At 37.6% G+C, this 19,508-nt stretch overlaps 1 protein-coding gene across 2 annotated transcripts in view; it reads left to right on the forward strand.

Annotated features, from left to right (window-relative positions):
• Positions 1–14,434, forward strand: part of Ndufs4 (NADH:ubiquinone oxidoreductase subunit S4) — a 141,833-nt gene extending 127,399 nt beyond the window's left edge. For both annotated transcript variants that reach the window (XM_008832946.3, XM_017798111.2), the window contains one exon: positions 14,222–14,434. In XM_008832946.3, the coding sequence (XP_008831168.1) occupies positions 14,222–14,325 (104 nt within the window). In that variant the 3' untranslated portion in view covers positions 14,326–14,434. The remainder of the gene's footprint in view (positions 1–14,221) is intronic.
• The last annotated feature ends 5,074 nt before the right edge of the window (positions 14,435–19,508 follow it).

The following is a 19,508-nucleotide window of genomic DNA, read 5'->3' on the forward strand; positions in this document are numbered from 1 at the left end:
TTTTTTTTGGTCTTTTTAGCCTTCTCTTTGCAAAGTACTCCACTCCTTTGGGAGGCTGGTTCTCTCTAAATTTGGAGATCAGGAAAGAAAAGAATGAATGGGTTTTGGGGGGGGGGGTTTTTTGTTTTGTTGCGTTTTTGTTTTTTTTGTTTTTTTTTTTTTTTTCCTCCCTGCTCCCCATCTCCCACTCCTAACTTTTCCCAGATCCCCACATGCATAACAAAGAAAATACAAAGGTCCGGATGGTTTTTGGCTTTAGTGTCTTATCCTAAACTTCTCCACTTAAGCTAGGTTTTCTTCCTGTGGAACTCTTCAAAGATAACCTTTGTGAAAAGGGAAAGGAATATCTGAGGTTTCCTCTGAAATGTTGATGAGCCTGGCTTCAGCTCTTTGTGGTTGGTAAAGACCCACCTTTCTCACCCAGGTGGCTTTTGTCTTTCCTTGTGTTCTGTGAAAGACTGGGAGGAGGAGGAAGCTACCTCATAGAAAGAGGAGGTAGGAAACAGCTGTGGAAAATGTGGTTGGTGGAAGATTTGAGATCTACTACCATTTACATGCTAATAAGAACCAGAAATGGCTTTATTTTTCCATTTGATCTGATTTGAAACTTTGTGATTTTTCTCTGGTATGGCATTTTTACCCCCTGTGTTTTTCCCCTTGTTGTTAGCTCTGAAACTCTTTGAAATTCTGAAAATGAAGGAAGGTTTTTCTCTGGAATGGGAGAACAAAACAAGCTGTGAAACTGTTCACAGTAGGTCTGTTGGTAGAAGAAAACCTACCTTTAAAGAAATAGAAGGCAGAAGCAGGATCTTGAACCCAAACACAGTGCTTAAGAGCAAAGGAAAGAAGTTTATTCTGAGCTGAATAGGAGTGATGTGGATTCAGGTTGCCCCCCCACAAAAAACACCATTTTCCCTCATAGAAGTGATAACATGAATTTTGGGGTTTTTTGTTTGTTTGTTTTTTGTTTTGAGACAGAGTCTCCTTGTAGCTCCAGCTGACCTGGAACTCACTATGTAGACCAGGCTGGCCTCAAACTCATAGAGATCCACCTGCCTCTGCTGGGACTAATGGGGTATATCACCGTGCCTGGAGATTACATTAACTTTTATGGTCACAGAACAATAGAAGTCATAAATGAAGGCATTTTCCAAATATATTGGTGGGAACATGAGGTAGGCAGGTTACAGTCAAGTGGGGAAAGCTGTTAATAGGTTTTCCTCTCTTTTATTATTTTTTGTTTGTTTAAGACAGGGTCTCATGTAACCTAGGCTGACTGGCCTCAAATTTGTTTTGTGACTCAGGTAATCTTCCTGCCTCAGCCTCCCAAGTGCTGGGATTAGAGGCATGCAACACTATGACCAACAATTTGGAGCTTATTATGTCCTGCATTAGGGCAGAAAACACAACAGGAATAAGACAGGAGCCAGTAAGAAAGATCTGGCACTTGATGGCCTTTCATTTCCTCAGCTTCAACAGTTTCTCCTTGCAGAAATAACGTTCTTGTGATATGGATATACTAAATGTACTGTGAGAAGGCACCAAAATTATGAAGCTCATGAAGTGAACAGATTAAGTTTGGTGTAGGGATGAACTTAACACTGAGGGACATCTCAGGACACTAACGTTACATAATAGGTCTTAACACAAATGACAGAATGTATGAACTCCAGTGGGGGGGCGGGGCTATAGGAGGGTGCCAAAGGGGAAGACCGAAGGAAGTATGAAGATTATTTTATGTATGAAATACACAAAAATTCAATTAAAAATATTTGAGGAAAATTTTTTGATGTAGATCCTAAATATCTATATGCTAATAAAACATAGATAAGTGATTGTAGAGTCCCAGTTGGTATTTACTGATCTAGATGATAAAAGATTTAGAAGTAAGGTTTTTTTTTAATGACTGAGATAGTTTTATTATTAAACAGACATTTTATTGATTTTATTATCAAACTGAATAATAAACAATAACTGAAATAGTTTTATTATCAAAGAGAGCAGTACAAGATCTCTGATAAATGGAAATATGAACAGTGAAGGCATTAACAAATCTCTAGGAACTTACTCTAAAGTATACAACCTCAGAAATGCTTATTTTAATAACATTTTAACCCGTCAGATAAAACTCTAGGGTGGCTAAGTAGCTGAGCATCTCTTCCAAAGCAGCTTTTCAGTAGTAACATCAAATAAATATAGTCATTTCAAACACTTCTTTTTACAGAGTATCTGACTTTTAAGAGGCCATCTTGGAAATATGAAAGGTGTTTTTTGTTTATGCTTAGGATTTCATTTTGGCAACCCAGAAATAAAAAGTTGAGGGTCAAGTATTGTAGCTCAGCTATAGAGCACATGCTTAGCATAGGCAAAGCCCTGGGTTTGGTATCTAGCACCACAAAAGTATACAATAAATCAAAAGCTGACAGATAAGAACACTTGGGCCAGGAATAGGATCATAGATACCCAAGAAAGGAAAATTTGGCTGTTCATTTCAGTGTCTGCTAAAACATAAAAATTAGCAGAGAATTTACCAGGCGTGGTGGTGCACGCCTTTAATCCCAGCACTTGGGAGGCAGAGGCGGGCCATCTTTCTGAGTTTGAGGCCAGCCTGGTCTACATAGTGAGTTCCAGGACAGTTGGGGCTACAGGGAAACCCTCTCTAAAAAAGACCAAAAAAAAAAAAAAAGATTAACAGAGTAACATCTAACTGAACCATGCAGAAGGTAACACGACTGTTAAGAATCTTAGGTTTTAAGGTTACTCTGATAAGCCAAAATGCTTGCATTTTAGGCAGATTAGGTATAATAAAGAACATCCCTTCATTTTATAAGTGGACACAGTAAATTTAAGGAAACAAACCCAGCAAAATCAAGCAAACTTTGCTAAGAATTTTTCATATCTTACAGCTTTTCTGACATGATTTTCACATACCATAGTCCAGGGATGTCTGATTTAATTTCTGCAGCTTTCTGTGTCCATTCAGATTTGTCTTTCTACTTTAGAGTATAGATGCTGTTTTTCCCTTAATAAGATAAATCTTGTCACATTGCTTAGTTATTTTATTACTTTACATAAAAAAGAACCTTTCTGCAACTGTTACTCCTAGGAGAACTTCACTTCTTCACTCCTAGACCAACCATTATCTTTATCTAGAGTTAGTTTTTCTTCTTTGAGATAGAGTCTTACTACATAGCCCTGGCTGAACCTAGAACTTACTGTGTAGACCAGACTGGCCTCCATCTCACGGAGATCCACCTGCCTCTGCCTCCCAAGTGCCAGGATTAAAGGCATGCGCCACCACACCCACCTTAGAGTTACATTTGATACTGGGAAATCAGGGTTCCCTCTAAGGGTTCCTAGTCCCATGTTGGCCTCTCCTCGGCCCAGGCACTCCTGACTTATCCCAACAGTCCCATTAATGAAAGTATTTACGAAAGGACTCAAGTACAAGGTTGCCAACAATTTTAAGTTTAAAGGAAAAACTTCAAGCAGACAAGCCGTAAATCTTGACAGCTGCTTGGAGAAAGAGACTGGAGAAGAAAAGAGGGAAATGGCCAGGCCATTTGAGTTAGGAGCTAGCATGAAGGTCAGCTACATGGTAGCAACTGTCTGTATGGCTAGGAGAGGATCTTTAGAGAAAGAATAAAGCCCAAAGCATTAGAGAAAAGAGAAAAAAGGCAAAGTTAGGCTTTTCTTAATAATTCAGAAAAGCGTGTAAGGCTTTTCTGAATAATTGGGAAAAGTGGGCAGACTTACAAAGCTGCATGTCTACCACTCTGTAAGAGACTTTGATGAGAGGTGGGAATTCTGGGAGAGTACATTATGTCTCATTAAAGGGATAATTAGTTCTTCTAACTCCTTAGTTAGCCTGCTTTCCTATAGGTGGTTCTGCCTTCTTGAGGATTGTTCCCTGGACCAGGTGATTGACTAGAATGTTAGGTTTCCACCCATGCCAGGAATTTTATTCTCTTGAGTAGAAAAAGGAAATAGTTTTCCCTTAGTGAGCTCCTACTGCTTCTATGTCAATTTTATTATGAAATCACATTGGGATAGAGAAAAACTAGAATTATTAAAAATTTATACCATGAACCAGGGTCATGCGTATATTCCCAACACTTGGGAAGTAGAGTCAGGAGGTTCAGAAGCACAAGGTTATCCTCTGTTACCTAGTGAGTTTGAAGCCCAGCCTGAGATACATGAGCCTCTGCCTCACCCCGCTGAAGTGCTAAATTTGATGAACTGGTACATAGTTGTACAAAGTTTGATTGTGACTTAATGGTACTAAGGTTAAGGGAATTCATACAGGCCTGTTTTTTCTCTGTGTTGCTCTATGACATTCCATTTCTCTGGATTTAGAACCCATGACAGTCATACTACCTCTTTCAAAGGAAAGACAGAGAATTCTTTTATAGCTTCAGAGGAGAAAAGATAGGTCAGAATAGCCTTTCTACTACTACTGTTTCATCAAATACCCAGGGTCCATACTTTTGGTAATGGGTTCTGCATCCCATCATAATCAGTGGCTCAGTGGGATATCTTATTAGCAGTGATCTAGGTATCCATTAATATCATCTATGTTTAAAGACATTTTTTACATTTTTTTATTGTGTGGATGTGTATATCGGTATGCCTGTGGAGGTCAGAAGACAGCTTATAAGAATCAGTTCTCTCCACTGTGTGGATTACTGGGATGGTTGTCCTGTAAGATACGTTAGTCTTTTTCTCAAATCCTACAAAACTTGGTTTATGACAAGGAATCCTTATCTTTTAATCCCGCCACACTCTATAAGAGTTTTGTTTAAGGAAAGGCCCTGATGCTGCCTGAATCTGATGGCCTGGGGCAGTGGAGCTCTTTCCACTGTCCAAAAGACTACATAATACTTTTGAGTTAAAGGATAACAACCTATCACACTTCCCAAGACCTATGTGCTTGCTGGATCTGACTTAACTACGCATTGCATGCTTTTGCAAAAGTAAAATCTGCCTTCCCAAGTTACTTTCACTTTGTTGGCATGTTCTTTGTGCCTTATTGTTGGGGTCCTTGAACCTCAGGTTTTATATCTTAGTCCTGGGGTCAACAGGCTTGGTAGCAAGTGCCTTTACCTGCCCAGCCATCTGAACAACCTGTCATCCAAAGTTTTAAGTTGCCTAATGATCTTGGATAAATTTTTAAGGCAACACACTACATAACATAATTTCCTTTGAAATAAAAGTACCAGAGTAATTAATCAACTTGGTTAAAAGACAAATTTACATTTTTATGACTATAAACATTAACCAGAAGTAATGCTAGCTTATGTGATTAGTACTTATATGAATAAACTCATATAACTCAAAAAAGAACACATCCCAGTAGAATAAGTCTGTTTATATTTAACACTGATAAGTCACAGAAAACATAGCTATATTCAATTTAACCAAATTATTAAATTAAGGTTGTTTGGCAAATATTTGCATGCATTGTATGAACCTGAATTCTAAAATGTTTGCCTTATTTAGTTACGTAGCTTATTGAATTTTTTTTTTTTTTTTTTTTTTTTTTTTTTTTTTTGGTCTTTTTGAGACAGGGTCTAGCCCCAGATGACCTGAAACTCATTATGTAGACCAGGCTGGCCTCAAACTCAGAGATCCACCTGCCTCTTCCTCCCAAGTGCTGGAACTAAGGCGTGTGCCACCACACCCAGTGCTTATTGAAATTAATAAAAATGTAATTTTCTTGTTTTCTAAGAAATTTAGAGTTATTCAGTTTACATAACAATTTATTTCTCTTTATAAGCTAATTAGAAGTTTTAAAAGAGACTTTATAATTTTTTAATGTCATCCAGAGGTAGAAAAATGTTATCTACCATTGATAGAAAAATAACCTTCATCTTAAAGGGGCTAAGAGTTTTTATTCTGATGCCAGATATGAGTGACTATGGCTCAGGAACACAGATTTAAGTAACCCAAACTCCATGTTTCAACATGGTAACAGTTTGATGAAGGGTTTTTTGTTGTTTTATGCTTTTTGTTTTGTTTTTTGTTACTGTTACTTGAGGAAGTTTTAATAGTAATAAAGTTAGAAATCAGGGTACTTTTAAAATACATTCCTGGAAACTTTCGATAGGTGGCAAATGGAAGAGGGGTAGGAGACTGTGTTACAGAGATATCTGACAACATTCTTAGCCTTCTGGTTGGTGTAAACTAGTAGTCTTTGAAACTTAATACATTTCAAAGGTTTTATGTGGTAATCACTAGGATGTTAGGTCACACACTGGGGGGAGCTGAAGATAGCTGAAGAAAAATTGTAATCAGGCCCTGGACCTGCAAGATTCCAACCTCTTCACAATCATTGTAGGTCTAATCAGTTTATCAGCCCTGTAGTTCCTTCTAGAGCTTTTTGTTCACACTGTACACACAATGAAACACAAAGGCTTTTCTGAATTATAGAAGTAGTGGTAAAACAAGTCACACAGAGATTATAACTTCAGTTCTAAAATTTCAGCTTTGGCTTAAAAGAATTGTGAAACTTACTGGTTCATAACAAAGACCTGTTTTCTTTTCAGTGAGTATAAATTCTTAATTTATTTCAACTCAAAATAGCAGAAGTTAATCAGAGTCTCTATTTCTTACCTATGAGACTAAACCTCTAGAAACTATTATTCTATTTTTTGGGATCATTAAATGGTCAGACTGTAAAATCAGTTTGCAAAATTAAAATTAAGACAAGAAGACCTATCATTGTTCTCCTGTGCTTTGGGGGGGGGGGCTTGCGCCCAGGTATACCATTTCTTTAGTGGAGATATATGCCTATTTTTGGTTGGTGAATCTAACTGGAGGTCTCATGCAGACCTAAAACTGTTAAGAGAAAATGTCAAGAAAAATCCAGTCATGAGCCTAATGTAGATACAAAATCAACATATAAAGAATTTATTTTACTCATATGATACAAAGGAGCCAGTCACCGGTTATAATCAGTTCAAAAGAACAGCCTAAACTTACATAGGGTAAAGGAATGTTGAGATAAATTTCAAAGAGACAAAACTGGTATTTTCTAGAATTAGGGTAGGTGGGTGAGAATGTCAGTTAAAACACAAGAGAGATATAGGACAGAATTAGTCTGTCATCTATAGCCATTCACCTTATTAGTGATAATCATGTTCTATAAATTGACCAGGAACTCCAAACTAGCAAATATTGAACAAATGTTCTAGAAAAATAGAGATGGGTCCTCACAAGGCTCTGGTCACATCCTTTTATGAACTGATCAACACTAAGTTTTACTGAATGTACTTCTGTTTAAAAACATGTTATGCAGTATACCTCACTGACCAACAATGAACAGCAGCATGCTAACTCATATCTGAACAAAGCTCACTGAACACCCATATTGTCACTTCACAATCTTTTAGCACTGCGCATGGGAACTATTTCCAACAATGAAACCACCCACAAGAAACAAAAAACAAGAAATGTAGCTCTAAATAGACCTTGAAAAGTATACTTGTTTACAGTATGAAAGCTGAAACAAGACAACGGAGGATTACCTCGCTTGACCTCAGCTGGGAGCTCATATGTTAGGCAGTTCAGGGTTTTTTTTTCTTCCATTCTGTGCGTATCATAAATGACCACAGAAGGATGAATATATTATTTGGGGCAAATTTTTATGAGTAAATGAATTCACAAATGAGGATTATTTGTATCAACAGCTTACAAAGGCTTTGGTTTTTTTTGTTTGTTTTGTTTTTTTCTCTCCTATTTAGCTCTTTATTCCCAATCCTTAGTTTCAGGGGAGGAAAGAGGGAATAAGGGTGAGAATAAGAAAGAAGATTTACTACTTAGATCCTGTTAGAGCTCTGAAATAAGTTTTCTCCTTGTGGTAGAATTCTATGTAATGGCTTGGTGAGAGTCCCAGTATGAGTTGAATAGGATTCTGGGAATTCCTATGCATAGCCCATGCCCCTAACTAATTACCTTAAAATTTCTGGTCATGAGTTTTGGCTATTTGTATATAGTTTCTTTAAAAAAAAAAAAAAATTCTAAATTTCTAGTAACTGATTTAAACTTTACTTTTGGAACACAAAAGCTGCAGTAATTGATTTATATCCTGGTGTTTTGTGGCAATTTTTAAATAATGTGTTTTCAATTACTGCTTTGGAAATACTGTAGTGTATGGCAAGTATATTTGAAAAGATAAAATTTAAAGAGACCATTGACTATTGCTTCAGAGCAAGTTATTTTGAAAGCTGCCACAGCTCTAGCAGGTATAGGGTATTACTAATGATTATTCTAGCTGCCTCATGTTTTCCTTTATTTGCCTGTTAAAATCATATATCTTTCACAATAAATACTTTGCCAATTTATCCAGAACTTCATTACTTCCATAATATTTTCTAAAAGAATATCTGATACTGAATCATTTCAATGTGGATTTTTAAAGTGAAATTTGAAAAGTTCTATTTCTTCCTTTAAATTATATGTTAGGTTTCTGCTTTGATTTCAGCCAGAATATAATCTGTTGCAAAATCTTGGAACCTTCTCAGTATTAATTCATGTACCTCCTTTTAGCATCTCAAAGATTTGCTTATTCTGATCCATGTGCTGGTGGTAATGATTTCCAGTTATGCTAGTTTGTACCACCTTATGTGGTGTTTGCTTATTCCGGCACAAATTGTTGAACTGTTCATTTCCAAACTAATGTCAGGGTTTGTGATTTTATTATCAAAGAAGAAAGACCTTTCACAACAATCAAGTCAGGGTTACTAGAGTAAAAATTTTCACAAGCAGTACAAGAATTAATGTTTCTTTGTATTTTTTGATTACTGAACCATAAATGAAATGGTTCTGTAAATAAAAATGAATGGAATTTTCTTAATTTGTCTCATATATGAAAGTTATGTTAACTATTGTGGGCTGGTTCTTTTCAAGGACACTTTGTTTGGGCTGGGTGGGGGGGGCAGTGAAAAGACTGCGCCACCAGCCATGTCATATAGGAAAATAGAACACTTCAGCCACAATGTAAAGATCTACAAAATAAGCTGGCCAATATTTTGAAAAATAAATTTGGCAGTGGACATTAAAGACCAGATTTTAAGTTTACTAAGCATTTGCCAGATGCACATCACTTATATTAGAGCTTAAACTTCAAAATATTTTTGTGAAAGCATTCCAGTGTGTGAAACAGCAGAGTCCGCTTCTCTCATCACGCAGGTGCTGGTGGTTGGATTTGTGGCTAATCCGTGCCATATGGCTACTCTCCTCAGTGGGAAGTGATGGGAGCCCTGGAGCTTTACTCCATCCCTGGGCAGCTGCCTTGGACTCAGTTGCTTTGATCTTCTTGTTGCACAGCTGGAAAGAACAAGGCCTGGTTTTGAGTGACCTAATAAGACAGCAGATGGGAGCATTGTCATGGACTGCACCTTCACTTTGTATGGGTGTTCTCCAGACAAGTGCAGCGTTTCAGTTCTTCACCACAAACACGTTTGGAGTATTTGTTTAAAAAACAAAACAACAAAATCTTAGAGTTGAAAAAGATAGAATTAATATATTGAAAACATTTTACAAGTAAGATCTTTATATTTTATGCAAAATATATTCTTCCGTTTTAGGAACAAATTTCAGATGGGAAGTAGAAAAGAGTATAAGTCATGGCACTTACCCACTGCTAAGTATATACTTAAGATCTTCTCAAATGTTATCTTTAGAGTTATTTTGTCTTAATGTCCCCAGAAGAGCACATTTTATTATAATAGCCCTGCATAGCTAAAAACATTTGCTGAATGATTGAAGATCTGAAGAGAGTTACTTTACTTTTAGTCTCTGTTGTGAATTGCCATAAGACTGCCTCATATCCTTCTTTGCTTTTATTTAATTAGAGACGCACTTATTCAGCTTGGGAACAAAGTTGTTTCCACAGAAAAATGGGTGGGGGGGTCATTTATTTTCCCCTACATATTCTGACAATCCTAGTGGACTGTAGTAGGGCAACAATAGAGATCATAACCACGAGTTACAGATATTTCCAAAAATGTATTCTTGTTTTTTCTCAGGGTGCTTTGCCCACTCACATTCCAATTCCTGTCTTGATACTTCTATTTACTGTTGTTATCACCATCAATAACAGCTATAATCTGGCTCATAGTTCCCAGGAGAAAACCAAACCAGTTGTTCTTTCCTGTGTGTAAAGCTCTAGTCTCTCATCACACTGACTTTGGCAGCATTCTGAAACTCCATGACAAGAACAGATAATAGAGCAAGGCCTAGGTTCTGATGGAATGTGTGCAATTACAGTTCATAGTATTTCAAGTGACCCCATTTCTTCAGGTCTTCTCATGACCTCATTGAATGGGAAAGTATATATTGGCAGGCAGTAGGGGGAGAGGGAACATGCTTCTCACCCATCACAGGCAAAAGAAGATCATAGAATTCTTGAGTAACTTAGCAGTGACCAGCATAACAGACATAGAAACCTCTCTTGTTTCCTTTCTCCATAGTTGGGACTGGGTAGAGTGAGCATTGTAGGGTCATAGAATTATTTTTCAAGGATTCTTAAAAGGCTTTTGAAAATATTTTTTAAATGAAAAAAATTACACAATAGTAGGTTGAGAGGAAATGGGTGAAATTAAAATTATATTTTTAATGAAATTCAGTTTGGGGCTGGCATGGTGCTACATGCCTTTAATTTCAGCACTTGGGGAGGCAGAGCCAGGTAGATCTCTGGGACTTTGACACCAACCTGGTCTATATCAAGTTCCGGGTCAACCAGGGCTACATGGTGAGACCCTGTCTCAAAAAGAAATTCAGTTTTATATGTGGTCAGTATAGTTTTAAAATCAACCTAGGTTAAAATGACTTTGGCTCTTATAACCAACTTTTAGGGCTTATTTTATTTCTTTTATAAGTAAATGTGTGGTCTAGATATAAGTCATATTTATAACTATGTATATGATACATATATATAATGCTTCTCTCATAAGCCAAGCAACTTGAAAACTTAAAAAAATACTGTTTAAAAATGTATTTGTAGGCCAGGCATGGCGGCACATGCCTTTAGTCCCAGGACTCAGGAGGCAGAAATAGGCAGAGCTCTGTGAGTTCAAGGCCAGCTTGGTCTACATAGTGAGTTCCAGGCCAGCTGGGACTATAGGGAGACCCTGTCTCAAAAGGACCAAACAAAAAGTATTTATAAATCCTTAGCATGGATTATAAATCTAAAACATGGGTCTCAGTAAGCCAGGTATGCTGTTGGCCCAAGACCTTTGCAGTTGCTCTAAAGTCTTTCAGAGAGGTCCACATGGCACACTCCCTGACCCCTTCAAGTCTTCACAGAACACGTGGGCTTTCCCATCTACTTTATGTAAGTACTTTCTCCTTAGTACTCATTAAAGTATACATATACTTTAATTTAGAGATTTACCTTTATCAACACCTAGAATATTATGTGTTTATTATTAATTCCACTTCCCTATTAACTTTAAGCAGTTTGGGATTTTTGTTTGTTTTATTCCTTGGTTTACCTCCTCTCTAAAAATAGTCTTTCACACAGAATAAACAATCAATAGTAAATGTTCAATAAATATATTTGCTTAATTGTGTGTTTATAGTTAACAGCATTTGCTGATTAATGTGGAAAGTGCTTAAGAAGTTTACGATGTTTAAATTTTCCAGGCTAAGTCTACTCTATTAACTTACCTACCAAAACCCCTATCCATAGTTAATAACTAGGTTTTAGCTGATTATACCTAGTTCATCACACATGCAGACATAATGGGCTCAATGTGATAGAAATTTACTTATGAATACTTTAAAAGTTGTGAATCCGGTTTCAGGTAGAAAAGTAGCTTCACATTTTCAAGTACTTACTATAACCACAAGAAAGACTACAACAAAAGATTTAAGGCATAGTCAGACTGCCTGTCACAGCCCCTTCCTGACTGAGTGACCTGTGCTAGTTAACCTCTGACCTTTAAACAATATTTATGTGCCCTTCTCATAGAACTCAGTAAGTGATTAAATGCCAAGAATTACTACTTAATGTACTTGTTTTATAAGCTCACATTCTCTTTTTCTTTTTTTCTTTTTTTTTTTTTTTTTTTTTTTTTTTTGGGTCTTTCTGTTTATTCTAGGCTAGCCTCAAGCTCACTTTGCAGCCCATGCTGGCCTGGACTGACATCACTTTCCTGCTTCAGCCTCCCAAGTCCTGGGACTGTAAGTGTGAGCCACCATGTCTGGCACAAACACATTTTGATTTCAAACACATATGAGATATAATTTAATTTTTGATAATGCCTGAGCTTACTAACTGTCTCACATTTACTTATTTATTTCTCTTTTCTGTCATACTCTTCCTGCCTGGGATTCCCAAGATGGCCAAATGGAACTAGAGCTTTGTCCTGTGGGTGCAGGGACAGTTTTTGGTCTTTTTGACACAGGGTCTCCCTGTAGCCCCAGCTGTCCTGGAACTCACTATGTAGACCAGGCTAGCCTTGAATTCAAAGAGATCTGCCTGCCTCTGCCTTCCGAGTGCTGGGAGCAAAGGTGTGTGCCACCACACCAGGCTAAGTTCAGATTCTCTTAAACTGCAGTGTTGGTTTTTTTTTTTTTAGAGTGAGGAAAGTACTCAAAACATTACTCTGAGAGTGATGCTGAGCACATGAGTTACTTATTTTCTGTATTATATTTAATGTTTTTAAAATTATTTTAATGGACTCACTTACTTAACTTGAACTCACTTGGAACTCACTAACTTAAGGTAGCTACTCAAACACTTACCCAGTCCCAAACTTTTGCACAGTGAGGATGGCCATTTTGAAGGCATGGAACTTCCTTTATATTTTTATGCATTTATCTACCACACACAAAGAAAAACCATGACAGAATTGAAATTAATCTAATGTTTAACTTTCCTTTCTGATTTCTCATCTTCTTATAGGTATGAACTTTCTTTGAACATGAATAGAGTTCTAGCAATGGGGATATATGAATAAAGGAGTTTAAAAGATTAAAGTATTATGTTAAATGTTACTGTTTTCCTTTTTTGGACAATTGCAGTAATATACTTTGACTTGAGCTTCATAGGTTTTACTTTTGTGACAAAATTGAATTCAATCTTGAGACAGTTGAGACATAAGCTTTATGGCAGCAAGTATACTCAGGAAGACATTGGATTACTTAAAAACTTGTATAATTAAGATGTTCTCTTGCTTTGATTTTATGATAATGCAGTTTGGACACTTAATACATGATTATCTTGAAACATATTTGGGAAAAATTCTAATAGAAGGATGTTGGGAAAATGTATTTTATAATGAAAAATAAAATTTGTTAGAGTTGCTTAGCCTAGGGAACAGAAGGGGAACAATAATTTTCAAGGAGTATGTTGATTGGATTGTTCTCTTTCCTGGGAGAACTAAAGATGACAACTTAAACCAGAAGATACCCACATAAGTAAGCCAGGTTCTCTAAGTTACAAAACACTGAAAAGGCTTTAGAGAGAGGATACAAACTCTCAGAAAAGAATAGTTTCGAACATAGGCTCTCAGTTTTGTTTACTAGTAATCTGGAATTGAAAATTTAAATGTAACTTCTCAAGTTCCCATCAGACACTCTGATCCAACTGGCTTTTAGTCCTTTCTCAAATTTTGCATTGTTATCCAGAACTTCCTTATGATTCAAACTGATCAAATAACCCCTGAACAAAAGTTGAAAAATCTTTTCTCAGTTTAGCTAGTAAGGGGACTGAACCAGGTAGTCTCTCAAGGTCCCATTCCACTGTGGAATGATTGTATGTGTGTTTCCTCTGTAATTTCAGATGTGTCCCACACTGTTGTAAAGACACCAGATTTTAGAATAGTGAAGTGAGTTATATAATTTAGTGTTCTTTGTAGTTTTTAAAGAAGTAACATGTTAAAAATCATACACAGAAATCTAATTCTGTACAGTGCATAGCCATCAGTAACTAAGAGATTTTAAGTAAGTAGAAATTAAATCATGGGTTTCACCTTTAATTTGAAATAGGATAAATCATCTTCAGACAATGTTTGGACTCTTGCACACAGGATTCTGAGGGAATAAATTACCAAATAAGTATTTATATTTCAGATGTGTTGACATTTACTCCTGTTGATAAATAAACATGAAATTATAAAACTTAGCCTCTGCTTGCTGTGTTCTTCAAGTATCCCCATTAATTCTGTTCTTGTGGGTTTTGTTTTGTTTTTGTTTGTTTTGTCTTTCCCTCTAGGTTGGAGCTATGACGTGGAAGAGAGGAAGGTTCCGAAACCCAAGTCCAAGTCTTATGGTGCAAACTTTGCTTGGAACAAAAGAACAAGAGTATCTACAAAATAGGTTGGCACTGACTATTTCTGCTTGACTGTGACTAGTCAGCTGCACAGTATTTATAGTCCACATATAATACGTCTCTTAATCTCCTAATAAATTTGACCTTTAAACTACAGATACATTTTGCAGTTTCTATTTTAAGTGTTTTTTTTAATATCTTGAACTGAACATGTTACAATTTCCTGTATCTAGAGGAGATTTGAGGTAATCATACCTCTAGGAAATCATAGTACTTAAGACTCTACTAAAGTAGATGTCTGATATCAGCTACAACCTATATGCTTTCTGCTTGCTTTTTATACCCATTCCCAAGTCACTGTTCATAAACTAGCAGCCATCATCATTAAAATGCTATCTTAAATCCTTTTGTTAAGGAAGGAGAACACCAGCTCCTCCAAGTTGTCCTCTGACCTCCCTATGTACACTGTGGCACACCCACATATGCATACACATTCACACACAAAATAAAATGTTAAAACCAACAAGATATTATCTGTCTACACTTTTAGAAAGGATGTCCAAAATATATTGGTAAATGAAAAAAGGCTCAAAGGGTTGGCTGAACAGGTAAATGTACCTGCCACTAAGCCTGAGTTCAATCCCTGGGAGCCACATATTGAAGGACAAAACCAAGTCCCACAAAGTTGTCCTCTAACCTCCATATACATGCCATGGTGTGCATATTCTCTCACCTTTCCCCTCTCCTCATAAATAAATTTTAAAATATATACATTTGAGGTCAGGAAAGGTGGCATACGTAGGAATGAGGATGGGGAGCAAATGCTTCCATAAACATACCCATAATATTATAGGAAAGAGTTTTTTAATAGTGATTTTAATGGTTACCATTCGTTTAGGGAGTGGAGGACGTTTTTCATATTTAATATCTGATAAACTGCTTGAATATATTACCTTACAGCCCAGGCTGGCCTCCAAGCCGTGATTCTCCTACTTCAACCTGCCAAGTGGAATTGCAGGTATGCACCACAGTCAGCTCCAGTGTTGTTCTTCCTGATTTTTTAATTTTTTAAGATTTATTATTTTTTGTGTATGAGTGTTTTGCCTACCGGTATGTAAGTGCACCTGTGTCGTGAAAACATGAAAAGCCTTCAGAGGCCAGAAGGGGGCATCCAATCCCCTGGAACTACAGTTACAGATGGTTGTTAACTGCCATGTGGGTGCTGGGAACTGAACCCAGGTCCTCTGGAAGAAGAGCCAGTGCTCTTAATTGCTGAGCCATCTCTCCACAGGTGCATGTGTATGTGTGTGCCTGTGTGTGGAAGCCAGATGTCAACCTTGGGTGTTTCTCTGGAGCTGTCCACCTTGTTTTTCTGTGTTTGATTCTGTTGTATTTGGTGGTGTTTTTGAAACGGTCTCTCATTAATTGGTGTTAAACTTGTCAATTAAGCTAACCTGCCTGGACAACAGTCCCCAAGGATCTTCTCATCTCTGCCACCAGCACTAGGATTGCAAGCACCACCAAAAACTCAAGTCCTTCCTCATGCTTACAAGACAAGCACTATAGGAGCTGGAGAGATGGTTTGGTGGTTAAGAGCACTGATTGCTCTTACAGAGGACCCAGGTTCGATTCCCAGAACCCATATGGCAACTAACAATGATCCATAACACCAGTTCCAGGAGAATCTGACACCTTCTTCTGACCGCCATGGGCATTGCACAGGTGCACCTTACACACATGCAGGCATAACACTCATGCATATAAAATAAAAATAATGACAAGCGCTATACTGGCAGCCCATCTCCCTAGGCCCCTGTGGTGATTTTTTTAGTTTTGTCATTTCTTTTGCATTTACTAACTAGCAGACCCCATTCGTTTTTTGTTATCATCCTTATGTTAATTACTGTTGACTCATGGATTCTTTCTATTCAGTATTCTTTCTGCCATTCCTGTTAGACACACAGATTTGGCTCTTGTGAGCTTTTTCAAACCAGCCCCTATGTCCTTAATATTTCCTCCTCTATTTTTGAGCACTTTGTTGCTTCCTAGAACAATATATTTTACATTCCTATACACATTTCCTCCTCAGACCTAGAATCAGTCATTTCTCCAAGGAATAATGTTTCATTTTAGTAAAAGAGAATATTTAGAAATCAAGATTAAGGCCCTATAGGTTCACATTGTTACACATAGAAACCTATATAGACAGAGTTCACAGGCACACAAGCCATACACTAGGTAACCAATCCAATTGGTTCCAGGAAAATTAAGGTCCCCTCTTGGGGTTCTTAGTCTCATTACCAAATAAATAAATAAATAAATAAAAGAGAGAGAGAAAGAAAGAAAAAGAGAGAGAAAGAGAAAGAAAGAAAGAAAGAAAGAAAAAGAAAGAAAGAAAATTAAAGCAAACTCATTAGTTCAAAAGAAAAACCCCAGAGCAGGCAAGTGGTAATTCTTGGCAGCTGCCTGGAGAGACTGGAGAAGAGAAGGGAAAAGGCCATGCTACTTGAGTTAAGCCACATAGAGTTCAGCTGCTTGATGGACAAGTGGCAGTATGGAGGGGAGTTTTACAGAAGGAGTACCAGGCAAAGCATATTGAGGCTCTGGCCAGCATTTGGAAAGAAAAGGACAGAAGCAATATAGGTATACCTTTCTGACTCAGAACAGTGGGCAGCCTCACCTGAACCTCCTGGCAGCAAGGAAGAGGGAATTCTGAGAAGGAAAAATAGATTCTCTTAGGCTAGGTCCTTGACCTGCCCAACTGAGCATGTCTCCACCTAGAGGTAGATTTCATTCTTTACTGTAACACAGTTGCTCAGAGTTCTTCTTCTCCCCTCCCTACCCCCCTAATTTCTACAGTCAGTATATTTGCTGTATCCTACAATAAACACAAAATGATTTAAAAAGTGTTACGGGGGCTGGAGAGGTGACTCAGCAGTTAAGAACACTGACTGTTCTTGCAGAAGACCGGGGTTCAAATCCCAGCATCTACATGGCAGCTAACAACGGTCCGTAATGCCAGTTCCAGGGGATCTGACAGCCTCTTCTGACCTCCACAGTCATTGCACAGCATGGGTTCACTTACCTACATGCAGGCAATACTCACATACACATAAAATAAAAATAATAAAATAAAAAGTGTTACGCATTTGCCTCACATATTGCAACATTTTATCCCTGGCACTACTGGATGGATGAGTGGGTGGGTGGGTGGATAAAATTACTGTTCTGATACCACCAGCAACAGAGTACAGGTAAAATTCAAGAGTTCTGTACATGTTTTGGTCTTTGGAAACAAATATAGAGGGCATAAAGTCAGTACTATGTCCCAAGTTACCGGAATTAATTTATTACTTGATGGATAATGTATTACTAGAGTTCATAAACAGAACAAACTAAAGTCAGATCTTCAATTCCCTCAATCATCTGTACCATGATGAGGCTGCCACATGTGGGACAGGCAAAATGAAGAAATATTGGAAGAACTCTTACTCAAAATTTGCATCTGTAAAAAACCAAAGAATAAGATAGTTTTCCATTGTTGTAGAAAACAAAACAAAATTCTTAGCATACCTTACTTGATGAAGCATTTGCTTTTTGGTGTGATTTGGCTTTCTGTTTATGAATCTGTGCATGAGAAGATAAACTCACTTCCAGTTATACTGAATGCAAGATGCCAGTAAGCTATCCAACTGAAGATACATAGCAGACAGTAGGAAATGGGGGTTTTAGAACTTAGCAAACCAGCCAAGATTCTTTGGCTCTTCAGAAGTAGTTAAATTTATGGTAATAAGGCAGGATTAAGAGGAAGAGAGAAGAAAGGTCACCAACAGTCTTGTTCTAGTTTGTTTCTCTATTGCTGTGATTTAAAAAAAAAAAAAAAAAAACCTGACCAAAACCAACTTGGAGGGGGAAAGGGTTTATTTTGCTTATGTGTTCTGATCACAGTCCATCAGGGAAGCCAAGACAAGAATTCAAGTAGGGCAGGAACCTGGGGGCAGGAGCTGAATCAGATACCATAGAAATACACTGCTGACTGACTTGTTCCTCTGGCCTGTGCTCAGCCTGCTTTCTCCTACACAGAGTGGCACCACCACTACCAGGCACTGGGTCTTCCCACATCATTCATCAATCAAGAAAATGCCTTATTAGACATGCCCATAGGCCAGTCAGATAAAGGGAATTCCACAATTGAGGGTCCCTCTTCCCAGGTATATCAAGTTGACAAATGCAACTATCCAGCACAAGTCTCTTGGGGGAGATGTTTTAGGTAAATGAAGAGGAGGTGATAAAAATGTGATACAGGGGAGAAATAGCATCCCCTAGAGGGTTCTTAATCTCATTCATAAAGGAATTTAAGAATGAACTCAAATGGAAGCCTCAGGATAATTTTATTAATATTTAAAGAAAAATCCTCAGGGCAGGCAAGCTGGGACTGCCTTGAGGAGCAGAAGGGAGGGGAGAGGGACAAAATAAAAACCACAAAGCCATGTTGGTTTAGAGATTGCATGGAGGTCAGATACATGGCGGACTAGCAGCCATATGGTAGGGCAAAAGAAGCTTTAGAGAAAAAGTAAAGAAGTACAAGATACTGGGGCAACCCAAAGTGTTAAAGCGTGTTTAGAAATGGGATATGAAGAAGAAAAGGAGAGAGATTACGGTTTTCTGAAGAATTCAGAAAAGTAAGCAAGAAAGCCACATGTCTGAGACGAGACCCAGATCCATAAGAACTGTGATAGGAAGCAGGGATTCTAAGCAAGAAAAGTTCACTATCTCATTAACGCACTACGTATTCTGCCCATCTCTTTAGCATAATGAGATGAACCCACCTTCTTAGGAGCACTCCTTATGACCAGGTCATTGACCAATGAAAACTGGAAACTGGAAAGGTGGGTCTTCCTACAGATAGAGATTGTTTTTTTGACCAGTTAATTTTATGGGACTTTTTGATACTCTAACATAAAAAAAAGAGGAAGCCCCCCCAACAAAAGGAATTTTTAAATGAGTTTCTTGAGGCTCAAAAACTACTCACCTCTTTGTAGATTGCGAGGTGGCATCAAGGCTCAGAGAATGAGATCCAAAAGTATGGCACGTTGGTGAGTCAAGTCTGTTGAAGGACATAGAAAGCATCTCTGAAGCAGTGTCTCCTTGCCCAGTCTCCACCTTCTTTTTCCCTCATGTATATCATAGAAACCAGAAGCCCTCTTCCCTAGGGAGAAGCATTAAAAGC

Source organism: Nannospalax galili, unplaced genomic scaffold (genome assembly GCF_000622305.1).
Source record: "Nannospalax galili isolate Female #2095 unplaced genomic scaffold, S.galili_v1.0 scaffold235, whole genome shotgun sequence".
NCBI lineage: Eukaryota > Metazoa > Chordata > Mammalia > Rodentia > Spalacidae > Nannospalax > Nannospalax galili.